Source organism: Castor canadensis, chromosome 15, assembly GCF_047511655.1.
Source record: "Castor canadensis chromosome 15, mCasCan1.hap1v2, whole genome shotgun sequence".
NCBI classification, from domain to species: Eukaryota; Metazoa; Chordata; class Mammalia; order Rodentia; family Castoridae; genus Castor; species Castor canadensis.
In genome coordinates this window covers 48,488,245-48,508,307 of record NC_133400.1, presented here as the reverse complement: position 1 = coordinate 48,508,307, position 20,063 = coordinate 48,488,245, and the positions used below count along the sequence as shown (strand labels likewise).

Genomic DNA, 20,063 nt, shown 5'->3' with positions numbered 1-20,063 from the left:
AAGGGTTGGTGGAGTGGCTCAAGGTGCAGGCCCTGAGTGCCAGCCCCAATCCACCAAAAAAAAAAAGCTCCATTTTAACTACAATAAATTGAAAACTATAGGAATTTCCTACCTCATGGGTGAGTGAGGCATCTGAGAATGAACATAGTGGCAAACAGGTGTCTGTCCAGCTCCCCCCACCCCCAAAGGTCAATGCAGCCAGGTAATGAAAAGTAATCTCTCTCCATCTTCAAGTTTAAGGTGGTATAAAAACGACCTAAAATAAACTAAATGTACCATATGCTAAAACTCTTCATTCTCACTACACCCATGTGTCCTGCTTGGATTCCTCCGTACTGGAGCAAGGACACTTTCTACCATTAACAAGCCCGTATTCAGCCATCCTCAGGGTACAGACATGGGCTATAGGTTTAAATAGACAAAGAACTGGAGGCAGGGGGAGATAAGGTATGTATAGTTAAACAGTTCCAGTCACAGCTATGGTCTGGTTGTTCATTATCTCAATCCTTATTCTGGGAGAGGTTCCTTAGTTGTTACCTAAAGGGCAGTCTATCCCAAGGAGGCTCTGTTGTTGGAGGTGGTTTCTGTCCCTTGCCATGAAGATGTTAGAGGTTCTGTCTTTACTGTAATCCAAGAAGATTACAAGGGGACTAAGTAGAGATGCCATGATTTTCTCCTTCTTTTAGTTCATTCCTGGGCCTTATTAGGAGTCCATTCTTGTCAGCAAAAAACAGCTCCGGCACCACTTGCATACATATTATTAACAAATAGATATAACCTTCTATAGGAGGTGAAATGCAAATGCGCACTGTCAGGGTCAACTCCCAGCGCCAGGAAACTGCCTGAGAAGCTCTGCAGAACAACCTGTGTCTCCACCCTCTTTGAGATAGGGGCTGGATTAAATCCGCTGTCGATCAAACAGAGGGGGCGGGGCCTAGAACCTGTTCATCAGGAGTTCTGCGGTGGAACTGTCCAATCAGGCCGCAGCAGGGGAGGAGGCGGGCTTCTGCAATCTCGCGGGTTTTCTTTCTCCTCCCAGCTCGCTTTCCTCTCCTGGGAAGACCCAGGTTGCCCTACCGCCCTCTAGCTCCTTGACCTACGGGCGCTGGGAAGTTCCTAAGGCGGGCCAGGGTCACCCCGGAAGCCAGTCATGGTGAGTGCGCGGGGCCACGGCTGTCTGGAACCGGCAGAAGCAGCTGTGCGGACTCGGGGGTTCAGCTCCGGAGTTTGCGGGGCGAGTCCCCGCTGACGCTGCTCAGCTCGCCGTCCTCTCGGTCCCCTGCGGCCGCGGGGTGGGTTGGACCGGCAGCGTCCCCGGCGTCCCTTCCCACCCCGGTGGCGACTTGGGCTGGCGCCCTCTCTGGGCAGCACCTCCGCATCTCCCAAAGTGTGCGGTGACCGGGGGAGGAACATCGGGGTCCTGACTCGGCTGTGGGGTTCGTGTGGGGAGGAGCGGCGGTCTGCGGGGTTCCCAGCGCCCTTTTTCCTGGAGTCACCCGTTTCCCAAGGCTTCCAAATGTACGTGAAGCAAGTCTGAAATCTGTTTTCCTTTTCCCAACCTCGCTTGTGTCCGAGGGCTGGTAGGAAAACCATGAAACTCTAGTTTCCTCCCAGTTTCCCAAGTGCCAGTTCCCGTCTCCAGGTCACAGCATTCTGCACTGTCTTACTACAAAGTAGCAATGAGGGCTTGCTACAAATCGATGCAGTATTTTAATTGTCCTTTTCCCCACAGAAGTGATGTCTGTGAATATTTCAGAGACGCTCCCTGTTCAATTGCTTTGTGCCTCTCCGGTTTTCGCCCTAGGCAAACACACCTTATCAGAATGTCTTTGGGTTGTGTTTCCCCATTGTTAAATGTACAGGGAGATGTGTCGTCGGCCATGGCCTGTCTTCCTAGTCCTAGGTTTCACAACTGCGTGTGCTGAGGCAAGGTGCCCACGACTGCCTTGTCCTAGGTTGTGTCGTGAATCTCAGCCCCTGTGTCCGCATCTCCTAGAGGACAGCCTGAAGTGTGGGGTACAGCCTCTCAAGAGGAGCAGCTGGAGGCTCTGAGGCCCAGAGATCTCTGGAACAGGCCTCATCCCAACAGATAATTCCTTAGGACATTACCTCACTTTGTGTACAGACTTGAAATAAACAGAAACACCATTTTTCACTGCTTTTCTTGATTTTTGCAGTCATAATAGTTGTTATAAAACTTTGAGGGTATTCAAGAGTTTCCACCAAGTTTTTTTCTGCTTGTATTTCCGTGTTTCTGTGGAGGGACCTGTGTTTAGAACAGCTCACTCTAAAATTTTTCTAACCTCGCTCCTCCTGGACTCTGGTAATTATCTAAATGACTTTCTTTGCCTGGGGGCTGGAGGTGTGGCTCAAGTGAAGAGCATCTGCTTAACAAGCACAAAGCCCTGAGTTCAAACCAGTACCTTTAAAAATAAACATGTAAATAAATGAATAAGTTAATAAATAAGAAATGTGCTGTTTCTACACTGTTTTAATTACTGTTGCTTTGAAATAAGTTTTGGATTTAGGAAGAGATAGACCAGCTTTGCTGTTTTTAGAGATTGTTGTCTTATTCAGAGTCTCTTGTGATTCTGAATGAAGTATGCATTCATTTTTCAGTTTCTACAAGGATTCTCTTAGGAATTATATTGAATCTATAATTTGTTTTGAGAGTATTGCCAGCTTAATAATATCAAGCCTACTGATTCATGAACATGGATTGATTTCCCATTTACTTAAATCAGCTTCTCCATCAAGGTTTGTACGTTTAGACAATAGACTTGTGCTATTGCACATTAATTTTTGTCTTAATTGCATTTCAAGTATTTTATTGCAAATGAATACAAATAAAATTTACTGTTATATATTTTGTCCCTCTGACATTGGGTAACATTTTCATTTTGGTTATTTCAAAGTTTTGTTTTTTTTTTTTGTGGTACTGGGGTTTGAACTCAGGGCCTCATGCTTCATAGGTAGGCTTTCTTTTTCCTGTTGAGTGTTTGCAATATACGATTTTGTATATTTGCTGTGGCTGTTTTGACTGCTCTCCCCCTGATCTCTGCTTCCTGAGTAGCTAGGATTTCAGGTATGAGCCACTGGCTCCCAGTTTCCTTCAACCTTTTAAAAATGATTAGTGCTGCTATAAACTTCCAATCGTAGGTTTTTTGTGGACCCACATTTTGAACTTATTTGGGTAAGCCCACCATTGGGAATTGACATAGGTCCCAGAGTCCCCTCTGCCTTAAGAGATGGGGAATAAACAGTTCACTCTGGGAAAATCAAGTGGATGAGGAACTGTAATGAGGTTTATGTAAAACTTGTATATGTATTTGTGTGTTTGATGCCAGTGATTTCTCAAATAGTAATCTCTTCCCGTGTAACAGGCCTTCTAATAGATGCTGTGGTGAATAAAAGTGAACAAATATCCCTGACCACTGACATTTCCTTCACTGATTTCCCTGGTAACACATCCCTTACTATGTTGAGTAGAGGTGGTGAGAGCAGATATCCTCGTCTTGTTTTTAGTCTTAAGGGAAAAGCATTGTTTTTGAGCATCAAATATGTTAGCCATGGGTTTTTATAGATGCCTTCTAACTTTAGGGAGTTCCATGCTATTCCTAATATTTTGAGTGTTTTTATCACAAAGGTGTGTTAAACTTTGTCAAATACCTTTTCTGAATTTATTCTAGGTATTAACACCTTCCAAGATACATGATTTGCAAGTATGATCTACAGTTATGTGTGTTGCCTTTTTACTCTGTTGATAGTGTCCCTGAAGGGACAAAATTTTATTTCTTCATGTTCATTCATTTTTAAATTATACACACTTAATGAGCTGTACTATGATAATTTGATACATGTATATGGTGTATAATGAACAAGTTAGGGTCGTGAGCAATTCCGTCTCCTTAAACATTTATCATTTCTTTTTCTTGAGAACCTTTGAACTCCTCTTCTAGGTTTTCCTAAAATATTCCCTAAGTTGTTGTAAACCATAGAGCATTAGAAGTCTAGGACTTATTCTTCCTCTTTAGCTCTCTTGGTACATGTTACCAGACCTCTCTCTTTCCTCACTCTCACCTTACCTTCCTACCCTCTATGACCATTATTCTCCGTGTTGTGGGAGGCTACTAGCTGAGATAGGAGACACTGAGGCAACTTAGCAGGAAGCAACGTTTTATTGTGCTAGCACAGACCCAGCTGAATGCGTCCAAAGGCTGAGCCCCAAGAACAAAGGGGTCTCACCTTATGTACCCTTGCAAGCAGGTTACAGAGGCAATAAAATTTTAAAAAACAAGGTTTAACCCATATATGGTTACATGCAATTCTATAGGCTACTTCAGCCTAGTTATTTAGTGCCCCTCTACCCCTAATGCTATATGACCTTTTTCACCTTTGAATTCTTTAGGTTTTATCTCTCTGCTATGCCATCCCTTCCCCCCTGCTACTTTATCAGAACTCAGGCCTAGTTTGTTTTCTTCTGATCCTCCTCCCTGCTACATACTTTCTGTGAAATCAAATGTTTTAGCTTCTCTGTGTGAGTAAGAACATACAGTATTTGTCTTTCTGTGCCTGTCTTGTTTCACTTACTAATGTAATGTCTTCCAGGTCAAATCATGTTGCTATAAAAAGAGAATTGAAAGTTTCTGATTTTGGAGAAATAGAATTTGTCTATTTTGTTGGCCAAACTTATTTTTTTTTTGTTTATTCATATGTGCATACAATATTTGGGTCATTTCTCCTCCTTACCTCCCACCCCCTCCCTTCGCCCCCTATCCCCCCAACCCCTGACTTTCAGGCAGAAACTGTTTTGCCCTTATCTGTAATTTTGTTGAAGAGAGAGTATAAACAATAATAAGAAGGACCAAGGGTTTTTGCTAGTTGAGATAAGGATAGCTATACAGGGAGTTGACTTGCATTGCTTTCACGTACGTATGGCTTACATTCTAAGTTGATTCTTCTCGAACTAACATTTTCTCTAGTTCCTGGTCCCCTTCTCCTATTGGCCTCTGTCGCTTTAAAGTATGTGCATTAATTTCTCTGCATTGAGGGCAACAAATGCTATCTAGTTTTTTTGGTGTCTTACCTATCCCCATACCTCCCAAGTGTGCTCTCACTTTATCATGTGTTCAAAGTCCAATCCCCTTGTTCTGTTTACCCTTGATCTAATGTCCACATATGAGGGAAAACATACGATTTTTGGTCTTCTGGGCCTGGCTAACCTCACTCAGAATGATGTTCTCCAGTTCCATCCATTTACTTGAGAATGATAAGATTTCATTCTTCTTGGCTGAGTAGAATTCCATTGTGTATAGATACCACATTTTCTTAATCCATTCGTCAGTGGTGGGGCATCTTGGCTGTTTCCATAACTTGGCTATTGTGAATAGTGCTGCAATAAACATGGGTGTGCAGGTGCCTCTGGAGTAACCTGTGTCACATTCCTTTGGGTATATCCCCAGGAGTGGGATTGCTGGATCATATGGCAGATCTATGTTTAGATTTTTAAGAAGCATCCAGATTTTTTTTCCAGAGTGGTTATACTAGTTTGCATTCCCACCAGCAGTATACAAGGGTTCCTTTTTCCCCACATCCTTGTCAACACCTGTTGTTGTTGGAGTTTCTAATGATGGCTGTTCTAACAGGGGTGAGGTGGAATCTTAGCGTGGTTTTGATTTGCATTTCCTTTATGGCTAGAGATGGTGAGCATTTTTTCATGTGTTTTTTGGCCATTTGAATTTCTTTTGAGAAAGTTCTGTTTAGTTCACTTGACCGTTTCTTTATAGGTTCATTAATTTGGGGAGAATTTTTTTTGAGTTCCCTATATATTCTGGTTATCAGTCCTTTCCCTAATGTGTAGCTGGCAAATATTTTCTCCCACTATGTAGGTGGTCTGTTTAGTTTAGAGACCATTTCTTTTGTTGAGCAGAGGCTTTTTAGTTTTATGAAGTCCCATTTGTCCATCCTTTCTCTTAGTTGCTGAGCTGCTCAGGTTCTATTGAGGAGGTCCTTGCCTATACCTATTACTTCCAAAGTGTTTCCTACTCTTTCCTGTACCAGCTTTAGAGTTTGGGGTCTGATATTAAGGTCTTTGATCCATTTTGAGTTGATCCTAGTACAGGGTGATAAACATGGATCTAGTTTCAGTTTTTTGCAGGCGGCTAGCCACTTTTCCCAACAGCTTTCGTTGAAGAGGCTCTCTTTTCTCCATTGTATATTTTTAGCATCTTTATCAAAAATAAGTTGGGTATAGTTGTGTGGATTCATATCCGGGCCCTTTACTCTGTTCCGCTGGTCTTTATGTCTGTTTTTGTGCCAGTACCATGCTGTTTTTATTGCTGTTGCTTTGTAATATAGTTTGAAGTCAGGTATTGTGATACCTCCAGCGTTGTTCTTTTTGCTGAGTATTGCCTTGGTTATTTACAGTTTCTTGTGTTTCCAAATGAATTTTAGGGTAGATTTTTCAATCTCTTTGATGAATGTCATTGGGATTTTGATGGACATTGCATTAAACATGTAGATTGCTTTTGGTAGTATAGCCATTTTTACTATGTTGATTCATGAGCATGGGAGATCTCTCCACCTTCTGTAGTCTTCCTCAATCTCTTTCTTCAGGGTAGTTTTCCTTGTAGCAAATTTATGGTTTAATATCCAAGCAATCAGTGTTGAATCCAATGTTATGAGACTTTTGCATTGTGTTTTATTCCAGCAATTATCTACTTTGATGTCTTTTAGGTCTTTCATACCTTTTAGGTAAGGATCTAACTTCATGTGACTATCTAGTTTCCCAGTACCAATTTTTCCAAAGACTTCCTTTTCTCCCAGAATGGGGCTCTCCTCTTCTCCTCTTTCTCCCTCTCTCTCTCCTCCTTCTCCACTTTTTTTTTTTTTTTTCTGGAACTAGGAATTGAACCAAAGGTCATGTACATGCTAGAGGAATGCTGTACCAGTTGAGCTGGGCTCTGTCTTCTACTCCATTGCTATGTATGTGTATCTGTCTGTCTTCATGTCAGTGTGCTAGTATGGCACTGTTTTGTTTATAATTTTGGCTACTTTTTTTTTTTTTTGCAGTACTTGGGTTTGAATTCAGGCCCTGCACCTTGAGCCACTCCACCAGCCATTTTTTTGTGATTTTTTTTTTTTTTTTTTTTTTGAGATAGGGTCTCACAAACTATTTGCTAGGGCTGGTTTTGAACCACGATCCTGATCTCTGCCTCCTGAGTAGCTAGGTTTACAGGAGTGAACCACCAGCCCCCAGCTAAATTGGGTTTTGTTTGGTTTTTTTTTTTTTTTTCATGGCACTGGAGTTTGAACTCTGGATTGCCAGTATGAACTCTCTTCTGCACAGCACCTATTAGGATTTATCATATGTTAGTACAGTCTACAAAGCGCAGTTAGGGGCACCTCAGGAGCACTCTTACCAAACAATATTTTTAGTTTTCTCTATTTTTTTTTTTTTTTTTTTTGCATCACTGGGGTTTGAACTCATGGTCCCACACTTGCAAGAAAGGTGCCAGTCCTTTTTGTGATGAGTTTTTTCAAGATAGGGTCTTGTGAACTATTTGCCTGGGACTGGCTTGAAACTGTGATGGTCCTGATCTCTGCCGCCTGAGTAACTAGGATTACAGGGGTGAGTCACTGGCACCTGGGTAAGTTTTGCACATTTTTTTCCCTTTATGCTGGTAAGGGTGTTTGAATTCGGGGGGGCTTCACACTTGGTAGGCTGACTCAGTACCAGTTGAGCAACTCCATTAACCCTTTTCTTGTGGCACTGTTTTGATTACCATATCTGTAATTTTGGCTAAGTTTTGAAATCAGGAAATGGGAGTTTTCAACTTTATTCTTTTTCAGTTGTTTTGGCTATGCAGGTGGAGTTTCTTGAAATTTTATGATGATGCTTTCTGGTTTTGTCCAGGAATGTCGTTGGTATTTTGATAATGATTGCATTGAATTTGCAGGTGATATGGGATAGTTTTTCCAATATGAATTATTTGATTTCATCATCAGTAGATATCCTTCATTTATTTGTAGATTATTTCATTTCTCAGGAATACTTTAAAGTTTCTGTTGTACAAGTCTTTAATTTTCTTAGGTTAATTCCTAAGTATGTTTTGTTTTTGATGCTTTTATTCATGATATTGTTTTCTTATTTTTCCTTTTAAATTACTTATACTTGATGTTTATGTAAGTCCCGTGAGTTCATTTTGTATCCTACTGGTTTGCTGAATTCATATATTAGTTCCAAACTTTTAAGAACTAACTAAACATTTTGATTCATCTATTTTTTGTGTGGCAGTACTGAGGTTTGAACTCAGGCCTTCCACTTGCTAGGTAGGTGTTCTACCACTTGAGCCACTCCGCCAGCCCATAACAAAGCATTTTGTTTTGCCTTTTTTCCTCTGTATGTACTGTTCAGGGTTTTCTACACACAGGATCATTTTACCTGAGAACAGAGATAATGTTTTACTTCTTTCTTTCCGGTTTGGATGTATTTCTCCCTAGGATTTTGAGTACTGTGTTGAATGGAAGTGTTAAAAAAGAGAAAGTCTCCTGTTTTGTTCCTCATCTTAGGGAAAGACTCTTTGTGATGCTCCTGTGCTTTCCATGTATCACTTTTTTGTATTGAAGTATTTGCATCTAGACCTAATTGTGTGTTTTAATTGTAAATGCCTGCTCTCTCAAATACCCATTCCATATCTGTTCTCATAGCTCAAGTGTTTGAGTCAATTTGCTAATGTGCAATATTTTCATGGGTTGATTTTCACATGTCAAACTTGTCCTCATATTTCAGAGATACATTTTGCTTGGTCTTGGTGTAATCTTTTAAATGCTCCTCTTGATATGGTTTGCCAGAATTTGTTTGAGGATTTTTTATTTTTGTGTGTGGGTTTGGGGTTTGAACTCAGGGATTTGCGCTTGCAAAGCAGGCACTTGAGCCACACCTCTAGTCCATGTTAGTCTGGTTGTTTTGGAGATTGGGTTTCACAAACTGTTGGCTGAGGCTGACCTCAAATTACAATCCTGCAGGTCTCAGTCTCCCAAATAGCTGGGATTAGAGATGTGAGTTACCTACACCTAGTTTATTTGAGGATTTTTGCATAGGTATTCATAAAGACTTTCACTTGCAGTTTTCATTTTTGCAGTCTTCGTTCTTGGCGTCAGCCTAATTTTTGCCTTATAGAATTGAATTTGGGAGTGTTTCCTTCTTTCCAACCTTAATTAAATTTTTTTTTTAGTTTTTTATGATCATGAAATAATAGTCAATAAAACAATGAATAGAGTGGTTTTTGGACATTTTAGTAACAATAAAAAGAATGTCCTTGAAATCATCCCCAAGATTCACAACTGGGCTTGGTTAGTCCTTGGAGTTTTCAGATAGTTCACTGCTGCACTCATCTTCATCTTGTCTCTTACATCACCACTGTCATCATTCAGTGGCCATTTTTCATATCTTTACCATCTGCACCATCCCTGGTGGTCTAGTGGTTTGGATTTGGTGCTCTCATATCTTTACCATCTGCTATGTTTAATAAATAACAGTGTTCTTTATTTTTTCCTCCTTTAATTAATTTATTTGGGGGAGGGGATTGGTACTGGGGCTTGACCTCAGGGCTTACACCTTGAGCTACTCCACCAGCCCTTTCTTGTGAAGGGTTTTTTTGAGACAGGGTCTTGTGGAACTATTTGCCCTGGCTGGCTTCGAACCATGATCTTCCTGATCTCTGCTTCCTGAGTAACTAGGATTACAGGCGTGAGACCCTGGCACCTGGCCCTCCTTTCAATTTTTAATAAATGAGTATTGGTGTAATTAAACTAAAGGAATTTATGAGTGGTTTTGTTGTATCAGTTCATTTCACACATGCTAGTGTTTAAGTGTTTGGGCAAACCAAATCATTCAGGCATTCAAGTGAGAATAGTATTTAGGTTTTCTCAAGTTTATTTTTTCTGGCACTGGAGTTTGAACTCAGGCCCTCATTCCTGCTAGGCAGGCACTCTTACCACTTGAGCCACTCTACCAGTACCAGCCCTCAAGTTTACTTTTGCTCCATTAAAGGTATCGATGCACCGTAAATTTTGTGTATGTTACAAAAAATGACTGGTATAGTTTGTGGTAAAGTTCAAATTATGTGAAGTAGCATATCAACTTTATTTCCTATGGTCATTCTCACTTGGGATTATGTAATTGATTAAGTTTTGTCCTTGTAATCAATGTCAGATATTATCTACCCAACATTTTACTTAGCTATTTCATCATTGATAAGGAATGATCCTTTTTTCTTATATGGTGTTTCACCTGTTAATTATGTTTCAATTGTTTTTCCAGTTTTAATCATGCATTATTCATTTTTTCTGTGCCACCTAAGTGTTTTGTGTTAACATATACTGCAAATTTCTCCTGTACTCTTTTTGTCTTTTCTGTTAATTTTAACGTTTGAACTTGTCAGTCTTCTCTTTTTTGGTGGCTGGGGTTTGAACTCAGAGCTCACACTTTCTAGGCAGACACTGTATCTCTTGAGCCACCACGCCAGCCCTTTTCGGATTGGGTATTTTCTACATGGGTCTTCCAAACTATTTGCCCAGGACTGTCTTTGAACAATGATCCTCATGATCTCTACCTCCTGAGTAGCTAGGATTATAGGCATGAACCACTGGTGCCCAGCTATGATTCACTCTTAACATTTTGGTTGGTGGTATCCTTTCTATAGCTTGAGTTTACTGATACCAACAAAGGTCCAACATTGTCAGTAGGCATTTCTGAAGATAATTGGCTTCAGGAATGCCAATATGAGCTCTCTTGTGCACAGTACCTAGTAGGTTTTGTTATTGTATGTCAGTGCATTCTACAAAGAGAAATTAGGAGGTACCTCAGGAGCACTCTTACCTGTACTCACAAAGGAGGAGGGTATTTTTACTTTTCAGTTACTTTTCTTCTCTCTCTTTTTTTTTTTTTTTGGTGGCACTAAGGTTTGAACTCGGTCTTATGCTTACAAGGCAAGCATTCTTACCACTTGCCACTCTGCAAACCCTTTTTTGTGATGGGTTTTTTTGAGATAGGGTCTCACAAGCTATTTACCCAGGCTGGGTTCAAACCTCGATCCTCTTGATCTCTGCCTCTTGAGTAGCTACAATTACAAGTATGAGCCACCCGCGCCAGGATCTGTTGCTTTTCACTGTCACTCAGTTCTACTATCAGTACAGATGTGAGTATGTGAATGCAGTCCAAGAGTAAAAGTTTTGTTGACCAAATCATGGAATAAATGCTGGGAATCCAGGATTGTGTGAACATCTTGATTATTGAATATACATTCCCAGTGCCTTCAATCTCACTCAGTCTCCATTGTACGTACGTGGAATGTTTTAGCACTCAGTGACCTTGGAGGATGTGGCTGTGAACTTCACCCAGGATGAGTGGGCTTTGCTGGGTCCTTCCCAGAAGAACCTCTACAGGGATGTGATGGAGGAAGTCTTCAGGAACTTGGATGCTGTAGGTATGAATGACAACAGTGCTTTACTTAACTAGATAGGAAGTGTTTATTTTGGTCATCACTTAAGAGTTTTGTAAGGGAATAGTTTGATGACTAAGTTGGGCATGATGCCAGTATATAATGTAGCTAGAATCTAGTAATTTTTTTATTGCATGATAATTCATAATGATTTTTCTGGGTCCCTTTTTTTTTTCTTCTTCTTTTTTTTTTTAGGAAGCAAGTGGGAAGAGCAGGATATTGAAAACCAGAACAAAAATTCTAGAAGAAATCTAAGGTAATTTATATTCACAAGAGGACACAGTATAGCTTGAGGGAATCTTAGCATGTCATCTAATTTTTAAAACATGCAAGCCAAACAAATAAGCACAATTTTTGTATTTATTCTTAGAATTTTTTATATCAGAAATATATACTTAAACTAAACATAGATTTTCAATATTTTCAAATCAGTTTGTTTGCAAAAAAGTTCTAGGGGAATTATCTGAGTATCAGTGTTTTCATAGTAGCTATGGGGAAGCTATGTTGCAAAGCAATGAGTCAATTTCCTTTAAAAAGTTGGTTCATGTCAGAAAACCTACACTTTCCTTGTTACTGATGCTAATGTATGTCTAAGATCTATTAAATAGTTAATCATTAAAAACCTACCATTAATAATTTGCTTGTTGTACGCACATTGTATACATATGTAGAAGTCATATAGCAGAAAGACTAAAAAGTAAATAAGGTAATCAGTGTGGTAAATCCTTCAGTGAGATTCCACATCTTAATTTGGTAAAGAAAATTTCTACTGGAGTGTAGCTATGTTAATACAGTATGTGTGAGAAGTCTTATATCATTCATTTCTTAATAGGTGCATCATATCTCACTCTGAACCTAAACCATATAACAGTGAGGAAAATGGAGGAAAACCCTATGAGTTTATAGACGACAGGAAATCCTTTATTTCTCTGAAAAGTAATCAAAGAGAAATAGTAACACGCATTGGAAATGGGCCTTATAAATGCATAACATGTGGGAAAGCCTTCAGTTATCCTAGTTACCTTCGAAAACATGAAAAAACTCATTCTGGGCAGAATCCCTACAAATGTAAACAATGTGGTAAAAACTTTAAATATTCTGTTTCCCTTCAAGTACATGAACAAACTCATACTGGGGAGAAGTCCCATAAATGTAAGCAATGTAGTAAATCCTTCAGTTCATCCAAGTACCTTCAAGTACATAAAAGAACTCATACTGAACAGAAGCCCTATGAATGTAAACAATGTGGTAAGACTTTTACTTATTTAAAAAACGTTCAAAAACATATGACAGCACACAGTGAGAATGGATGTTTTAAATGTAAGGCTGGTGGGAAAGCATGTAAAATACATGTAAGAGTTCATGCTGTCGAGAAGCCCTATGAATGTAAACAATGTGATAAAGCCTTCTTTTCTGCCAAAGATGTTCAAAGACATATGCTAAAGCACCCCAAAAACAGGCCTTTTAAATGTAAGTTATGTGGGAAAGCCTATCAATTTCTCTGTGAATTTAGAAGACATGAAAGAGCTCATACTGGAGAGAAGCCCTATGAATGTGAACAGTGTGGTAAGGCCTTCAGTGTTTCCAGTTCCTTTCATAGACATAAGCGAGGTCATTCTGGGGAGAAGCCCTATGAATGTAAACAGTGTGGTAAAAGCTTCAAGTGTTCTGGTTCCCTTCAAGCACATGTGAGAACTCACACGGGAGAGAAGCCCTATATATGCAGACAATGTGGTAAAGCCTTCAATTATGGTAGTACATTTAGAAGACACAAAAAAATTCATACTGGAGAGAAGCCCTATGAATGTAAACAGTGTGGTAAAGCCTTTCCTTATTCTAGTTGCATTCGAAGACATGAACGAGTCCACAGTAGAGAGAAGCCCTATGAATGTAAACGATGTGGTAAAGTCTTCTCTACCAATTATGTTCGAAAGCATGAAAGAGTTCATACTAAAGTAGAGCCCTATTAATGAAAAAAAAATAGAGTAAAGCCTTCCACTATTACAGTGCTCTTTTGTAAACATAAAAGAACTTACCCATGTGCCAGTGGTTCACGCCTGTAATCCTAGCTATGCAGGTGGCAGAAATCAGGAGGATCATGGTTCAAAGTTGGCCCAGGCAAATAGTTCCCTGAGACCCTATCTTGAAAAAAACCTTCAGAAAAATAGGGCTGGTGGAGTGGTGCAAGATGAAGGCCATGAATTCAAGCCCCAGTACCGCAAAAAAAGAAACATAAAAGAATTTGTATTACAGAAGAACCCTTTAAATGCAAAAAAATTTTTAAAGTGGTAAAATGTTCAATGTTCCAGTTATCTTTAAAGGTATAAAAGGACTGCAGAATTTTGTTGTTGTCATGCAAGTGATTAAACTTAGTGCTTTATATGTGTTATGCAAACTTTATACCTCAGCTGTCTTCCCAGCCTGTGAAAATGCTTCATATGTAACCAAAGTAAAATGCTTCAATTTCCCCAACATCCTTCAAAAACATAAAAGCATTCTTACTGGAAAACAAGACCTTTGAATGTTCGATGGGTCACTTCCCTTCTTAAGTATGAAAGTACTCATAGTAGAGAAAAGCTCTATAATGTAAGAATGTGGGAAAACATTCAGTTTTTCAGATTCTTTTAGAAAACATAAAAAAATTCATACTGGTGAAAATCTGTATGTGTGGAAGAAACATGGTGGAGGCTTTACATGTTCCATTTCTCTTCCATCACATGAAAAAACTTACTCTGGAGGATATGAGTCAGGAATGTGCGAGAGCATTTGATGTTTTCAGTTTTCTCCAGAGACATGAAAGGAAAAGCTATTTGACTTTACGAAATGTGGTAAAGCCTTCAACTTCTGTTAGAGTGTCTATCGTTAAGAACATACACAACAACAAATGTTAATGAGGATTCAGGGAAATGAAACCTTCATACTCTGTTGCTGGGAATGTAAATTAATACAACCTCTATGAAAAGCAATATGGAGTCTCTTCATAAAACTAAAACTAGAACTGCCATATGATCCAGCAGTAATACCACTCCTAGGCATATATCAAAAGGTATGTAAGTCAGGTTACAATAACGACACTTGCACACCATGGTTATTGCAGCATTATTCACAATAGTCAAGCTACGGAAATAGCCAAGGTGCTCTATAAGTGATGAATAGATTAAGAAAATGGTATTTATGTACAGTGGATGGAACTGGAGAACATCATATTAAGGGAAGTAAACCAGGTTCAGAAAGACAAAGGTGTCATGTTTTCTCTTTAATGTGGAAGGTAGACCCAATACAAATACAAACATTGTATGTTCATATAAAGTTATACAGATCATTTTTCCAAATGTGGGACTAAGGGAGAAGGAAAGAATTATGAAAAGTAAATAATAATGAAATAATCTATATAGGAACAGGACACAAGGAAACACACTGAAAACTTGAACAACACAGGATAGGTGGAAAAGAGTGAGGGAAAGTAGTTGAGGGGGTAGACTGACTTAAGCACAACATATTTACAGGTAAAATACCAATGCAAAATTCTCACTGAACAACAGTCACCTAAACAGTGATGGTTAGATCACCTAAACAATGATGGTCAGAAATGTAAAGGAAGTCATGTTAAGGGAAGGGCACCAGTGGGAGGGGGAGGGTAAATGAAGAAAGAGGGTGAATGTGGCTGATGTACTTTCTATGCAAATATGCATATGGAACATTGAAACCTGTTGGAAGTCACAATAAGAAGGGAAATAGGATAGGAGGTATAATAATGGAGGCAATGATCCATTTTAAGGTATAATATATGTATGTATGGAAATGTCATAATGAACCTCCTTGTATTGCTTTCATAAACTAGCAAAAATGTTCTTTTTCAATAAACGAAGGACAGGAAGATAAAACAGGTTCTGTCCAGAGGTAGGTACCAGTGGGAGGGGGAGTGCATAAGGAAAGAGTGAAAAGGGATGGTGAATGTGGTGGAAGTATTTTGTATTTATGTATGGAAACAGAAATGAAACCTGTTGAAATTGTTCTAAGAAGGGTGGGGGGATAAAGGAGAAAGATGGATGGTGTGAATCTAATTAAGATACAGTGTAAGCATTTGTGTGTCACAGTGTTTCCCCTGTACAACTATAATATGCTAATAATAAAAAAGATACTTTTATAAAAATAAAGTTAGTGTTCTTGATGTTATAGGAAATTGAAAATTCTGGTTTAGTGTTAGTGGTGATACAACATGTTATATGTGCTATAAAATCAGTATGGCCCTTCTTCCAAAAACAAAACAGGTTTACTTCATGTTCCAGCAATTGGGTCAGCATATATATTCAAAAGAATATTATGACCTGGTGCAGGTGGCTCACACCTGTAATCCTAGATACTTAGGAGGTATAGATCTGTAGGCTCAACGTTCACAGCCAGCCCCGCGGAGATATTTCAGGAGACCCTATCTCCAAAACTCCTATCACAAGAAAGGGCTGACAGAGTGCCTCAGACATTAAAAGTGCCTGCCCAAGCAAGCGTGAGGATCTGAGTTCAAACCCTAGTGCCAGAAAAAAAAAAAATAGTGTAGTGGGACTCAGACATCTCTACACACATGCTCACAGCAGCCTTATTCACAGTAACCATAAGGTTAATTTAGTTCCACATTCATTGATGGACGAAAAGATTAATGCACAATATCCATACAATACAACATTAGTTGTCTGAAAATGGAAGAAAATTCTGACGTGCTGCAACAGGTGAATTTTGTGGACATTATGCTAAGAACAAGTACTGGATGATTTTATTTTTTTTTCTTTATTCATTTATTCATATGTGCATACATTGTTTGGGCCATTTCTCCCCCCTGCTCCCCACCCCCTCCCTCTTCTCCCTACCATCCTTGCTTCCAGGCTGGATGATTTTAATAATATGAGATACTTAGTCTAGTTCATGGAGAAAGTGAAATGGTGGTTGTCTGGGAGGATGAGGTCACCTGGGACTGGGGAATCATTGTTTAATGGATTCAGTGTCTTAGTTTGGGATAAGGAATATATTTTGAGGATGGAGGGCTCTATCCTCAAGCTAATGGCTTTTAACAACTTGAATGTACTTAATGCCTCTGAATTATAGCTTTGAAAATAACTAAGATCAATTTTGTTACATGTATTTTAACAAAAATTTAAAACAGATTCATATATAAAACAACCATTTTGCAAATTTTATTTGAGGGGGGAGAACCCACTTATAAGAGCTATAAGAAACATCCAAAGGTAAATTTAAAAAGAAATATCCAAAACGTATATACAAAAGAATTTAAAAGACTCCAGATGACAAAAGCTAGACTTAAAGTTGTTTGAGTAGGGTGATTGATGCAACTTTTTTGTGTGTTTGTGGGCCTAGGGTTTGAACTCAGGGCCAGGCATTCTATATGTGCCACTTTTGTAAAGTGGCACACTTGAGCCACTCTTCTAGTCCACTTAGCTCTGGTTACTTTTTTGGAGATGGGGCCTTGCAAATTTTTTGCCCAGGGTGGCCTCAAACTGCCTCCTCCTGATCTCACCCTCTCAAATAGCTAGGATTATAGGCATGAGCCACCGATGCCCAGCTGTGATGCAACATCTTAAAGATGCCCATTTTAACATAATTTCCTTTACCATAATGAACAAAAGGTTTATAACATTAAGTTCATGGATACATGAAAAGTTAGAAAAAGGAAAATTTTCAATAGAACTACAAAGCTATACTCATTTTCAGCTACCAGATAGTAAAAAATTTTTATGCTTTAATGCACTGTTGCAGAGAAATGGACACTTATGTTTTTCATTTACATTAACATGGGTAGCATATACACAATACTTAGGCATTAACCTTGCATCCATGCATTCTACTTTTAAGAATCCACCCCCCCCCCCCGCTACAACTTTACAAACATGAAACATTTTGAAGGTGGTTCTTTGGCTTAGTCATAGCCAAAGATGGGAAGCAGCCCTGAACCACATTAATACAGCACAGGCTGAATATTCCCACAACGTCCTTTTAAATCTCTTGAAGTGAAACATTGTGCACCTGTCTGTAGTCTCAGATAGTTGGGATGCTGAAGTGGGGGAAGAAAAATAAATTAATAAAGGAGCAAATGAATAAATCAGATGCCAAGAAGATGAAGTAGAACGATCACTTTGTGCCTGTTTGAATCAATGGTTATGAAATAAGGAGTGGGAAAAAGATGGAGAAAATTCCTTACTGAGTACTGCCTTAACATTTGATCCAAGTGAATGCCAAATACATTTTTTAAGATAAAATAGGTTCAATGACTCATGAATGCAATCCTAGCTACGTGGTTAGCTTAAATGGGGAGGACTGCAGTTTGAGGCCAGCCCAGGTAAAAAGTTCACATGACCCCATCTCAACTCTTAGCTAAGAATGGTGGCATGCACCTGGCATCCAGCTATGGAGGAATTGGGAGAGAAGGGGGTACTTTAGATCCAGAGGGTTTTGGTTCCAGACCATCCCTGACAAAAAAAGTAAGTGAGCACTATAAGGTGTAGCTCAAGTGGTAGAGCACCTGCTTTGCAAGTACGAAGCCCTTGAATGCAAACCCTAGCCCTACCAAAGAATAAAAGAAGTTCGAAAGACCCCATAGCAACAGAAAAACCTGGACATGCTGTTCAGAACTTGTCAACCCAGCAGCAGCAGGAAGCATAAAATAGGATCATGGTCCAGGCCAGCCTGGGCAAAAAGCAAGACCCTATCTCAAAAATAACCAGAGATAAAAGGTTGGAACTGTGGCTAAGTAGTAGCAAACATAAAGCCCTGACATCAAACCCCAGTGCTGCCAAAAAAAATTAAACAAATGCTAAAGTTAAATTCATTAAGATGAATGAAAACAACATACATTGATAGACCATACCAGCTGAACTATTTCTTGTGACATTAAGTTGCAATATACTAACAGAACTTTCTTAGTGGTGTATATTCTATTTTTACCAAACATTCAAAATGATATCATTACCAGTGTTTACAAACTGATGCAAGCATCATAAAGATAGAGGAAGCATCATGTTACAGCAAATCAAAACTCTAAAGCCAGCACTAGAAGTTAAGTTCAAGGGTCAAAATAGATACAGAAGTCCTAACAAAATAACCTTAGTTCAAATGTAAGGTTTTACTTAAAAAGTACACATTGTGCTCATGTATAGTTTATCTTTGAGATGCAAATAAAGTTTGAGATGAAACAAGTGAACATTCTCCACATGAAAACAAAATCCTCTAAACTTGTCTATATATCTGCCTTTATTATCTGTATCATCAAGCTATCATCCATAAGACATATGAGAGAATTGTGTTTGAAATGAATGAGAGTATCTGATAAAAGATGGAATTGTAATATACAGTAAAAGATTGTCACATAAGTGGTTCCAGGGACTTATATACTCAGGAAAAAACTTTTTGCTTCAAATCTCTCAGGATTGAAGAGAATGTTTAAAATTTTTGTGATTAGAATTATTGTATGAGAATAAAAAAATTATGACAATTAGCATGGAGAGTGGAGGTCTTTTCTCTTTTAAAAGAGCCACAATATATTATGGTATTATTATAGGACAAGATGGCTGAATTGAAGTGCCTGGTGTGTCACTGACACAGGAAAAAATAAAGGCAATAAAAAAAATGTTTTTCCAGGAACATGATTGAGGAAGATGTTGGGAAATTAACAAGGAAGTGACAGAGACCCTTCTAAATTGATTGAGATTCAGAATGCCACCTAGAGAAAAGAACAAAGCTTTTAGTTTGCAATTTCAACCCAGGCTTTCCATTCAGGGAGAATTCAGCATGGTCAGGAAAAGGTAAGCAGGAAAGAGCCAGCAAACCACATTTTACCAAACCACAGCCCCACTTGCAAGAGAATTCAACAGTTTTTAACAAACATTAAAATTCTAACACTGCTTTGCCCCAAAGAAGGAACCCACTTTGGGCCTTCTCCATCCCCAGAACAGAACATAGCCTCCTATAATAGCCACTGCTAGCTGCCATCTTGGTGTAGGAACCAATAGCAACCACCCTGATGCCCCCAATATCCTTGAGCAAGGGCTTGTCTCACTGGATGGAAGACAGGCCTCTGAGTGTCCTGTGCCTTCAGGAAACATAAGCTGCCATAGCACCAAGCACCAGTCCCTCCCATGCTTGTCTCTGGGAACTAGTGAAGTTCTCCCCAGCCCACAACCTTGTAACTGTAACTACTAGTACAGAGCTCCAGATTCACCCACACCTGTCCAATGGGAGCTGTGACACCTCCCAGTCCAAGTTCTACAGCTCGAGGAACGTGACTAACAATGGTCCCAACCCTCATCCAGTGGGAACTAAGATCTCCTTCCATGCCCTCTTCCTTGGAACTGTAGCTGCTGTTGAAGAAATCTTTGCCATCAGCCCAGCTTGTCCCTGAGTACCAGGAGAAGATCCCATCCATGTCCTGCAGCTTCAGGATATCGTACAAGCCTTGTCCACACTAGGTCTTGCTCCAGATCACATAGGGCTATTCCCATGTATGTCATTCAGCTCCAGGACCACAGATTACAAAGTCATAAATGTGCAGCACCA

General features: G+C 39.4%; 1 protein-coding gene across 1 annotated transcript; it reads left to right on the top strand.

The window, feature by feature from the left end:
- Positions 1-998: 998 nt before the first annotated feature.
- On the top strand, positions 999-13,568 carry LOC109674229 (uncharacterized). The gene is made up of 4 exons (XM_074056122.1): positions 999-1,153; positions 11,363-11,489; positions 11,700-11,760; positions 12,337-13,568. The coding sequence occupies exons 1-4, from the start codon at positions 1,151-1,153 to the stop codon at positions 13,472-13,474; spliced, it is 1,329 nt and encodes a 442-aa protein (XP_073912223.1). The 5' UTR covers positions 999-1,150; the 3' UTR covers positions 13,475-13,568.
- The last annotated feature ends 6,495 nt before the right edge of the window (positions 13,569-20,063 follow it).

What these genes read in the sequence shown, in the direction of transcription:
- LOC109674229 (XM_074056122.1), top strand. An exon ending in CAGGAACTTGGATGCTGTAG is followed by an intron (nt 11,490 to 11,699) that starts GTATGAATGACA and finishes TTTTTTTTTTAG; the next exon opens with GAAGCAAGTGGGAAGAGCAG. An exon ending in AATTCTAGAAGAAATCTAAG is followed by an intron (nt 11,761 to 12,336) that starts GTAATTTATATT and finishes ATTTCTTAATAG; the next exon opens with GTGCATCATATCTCACTCTG.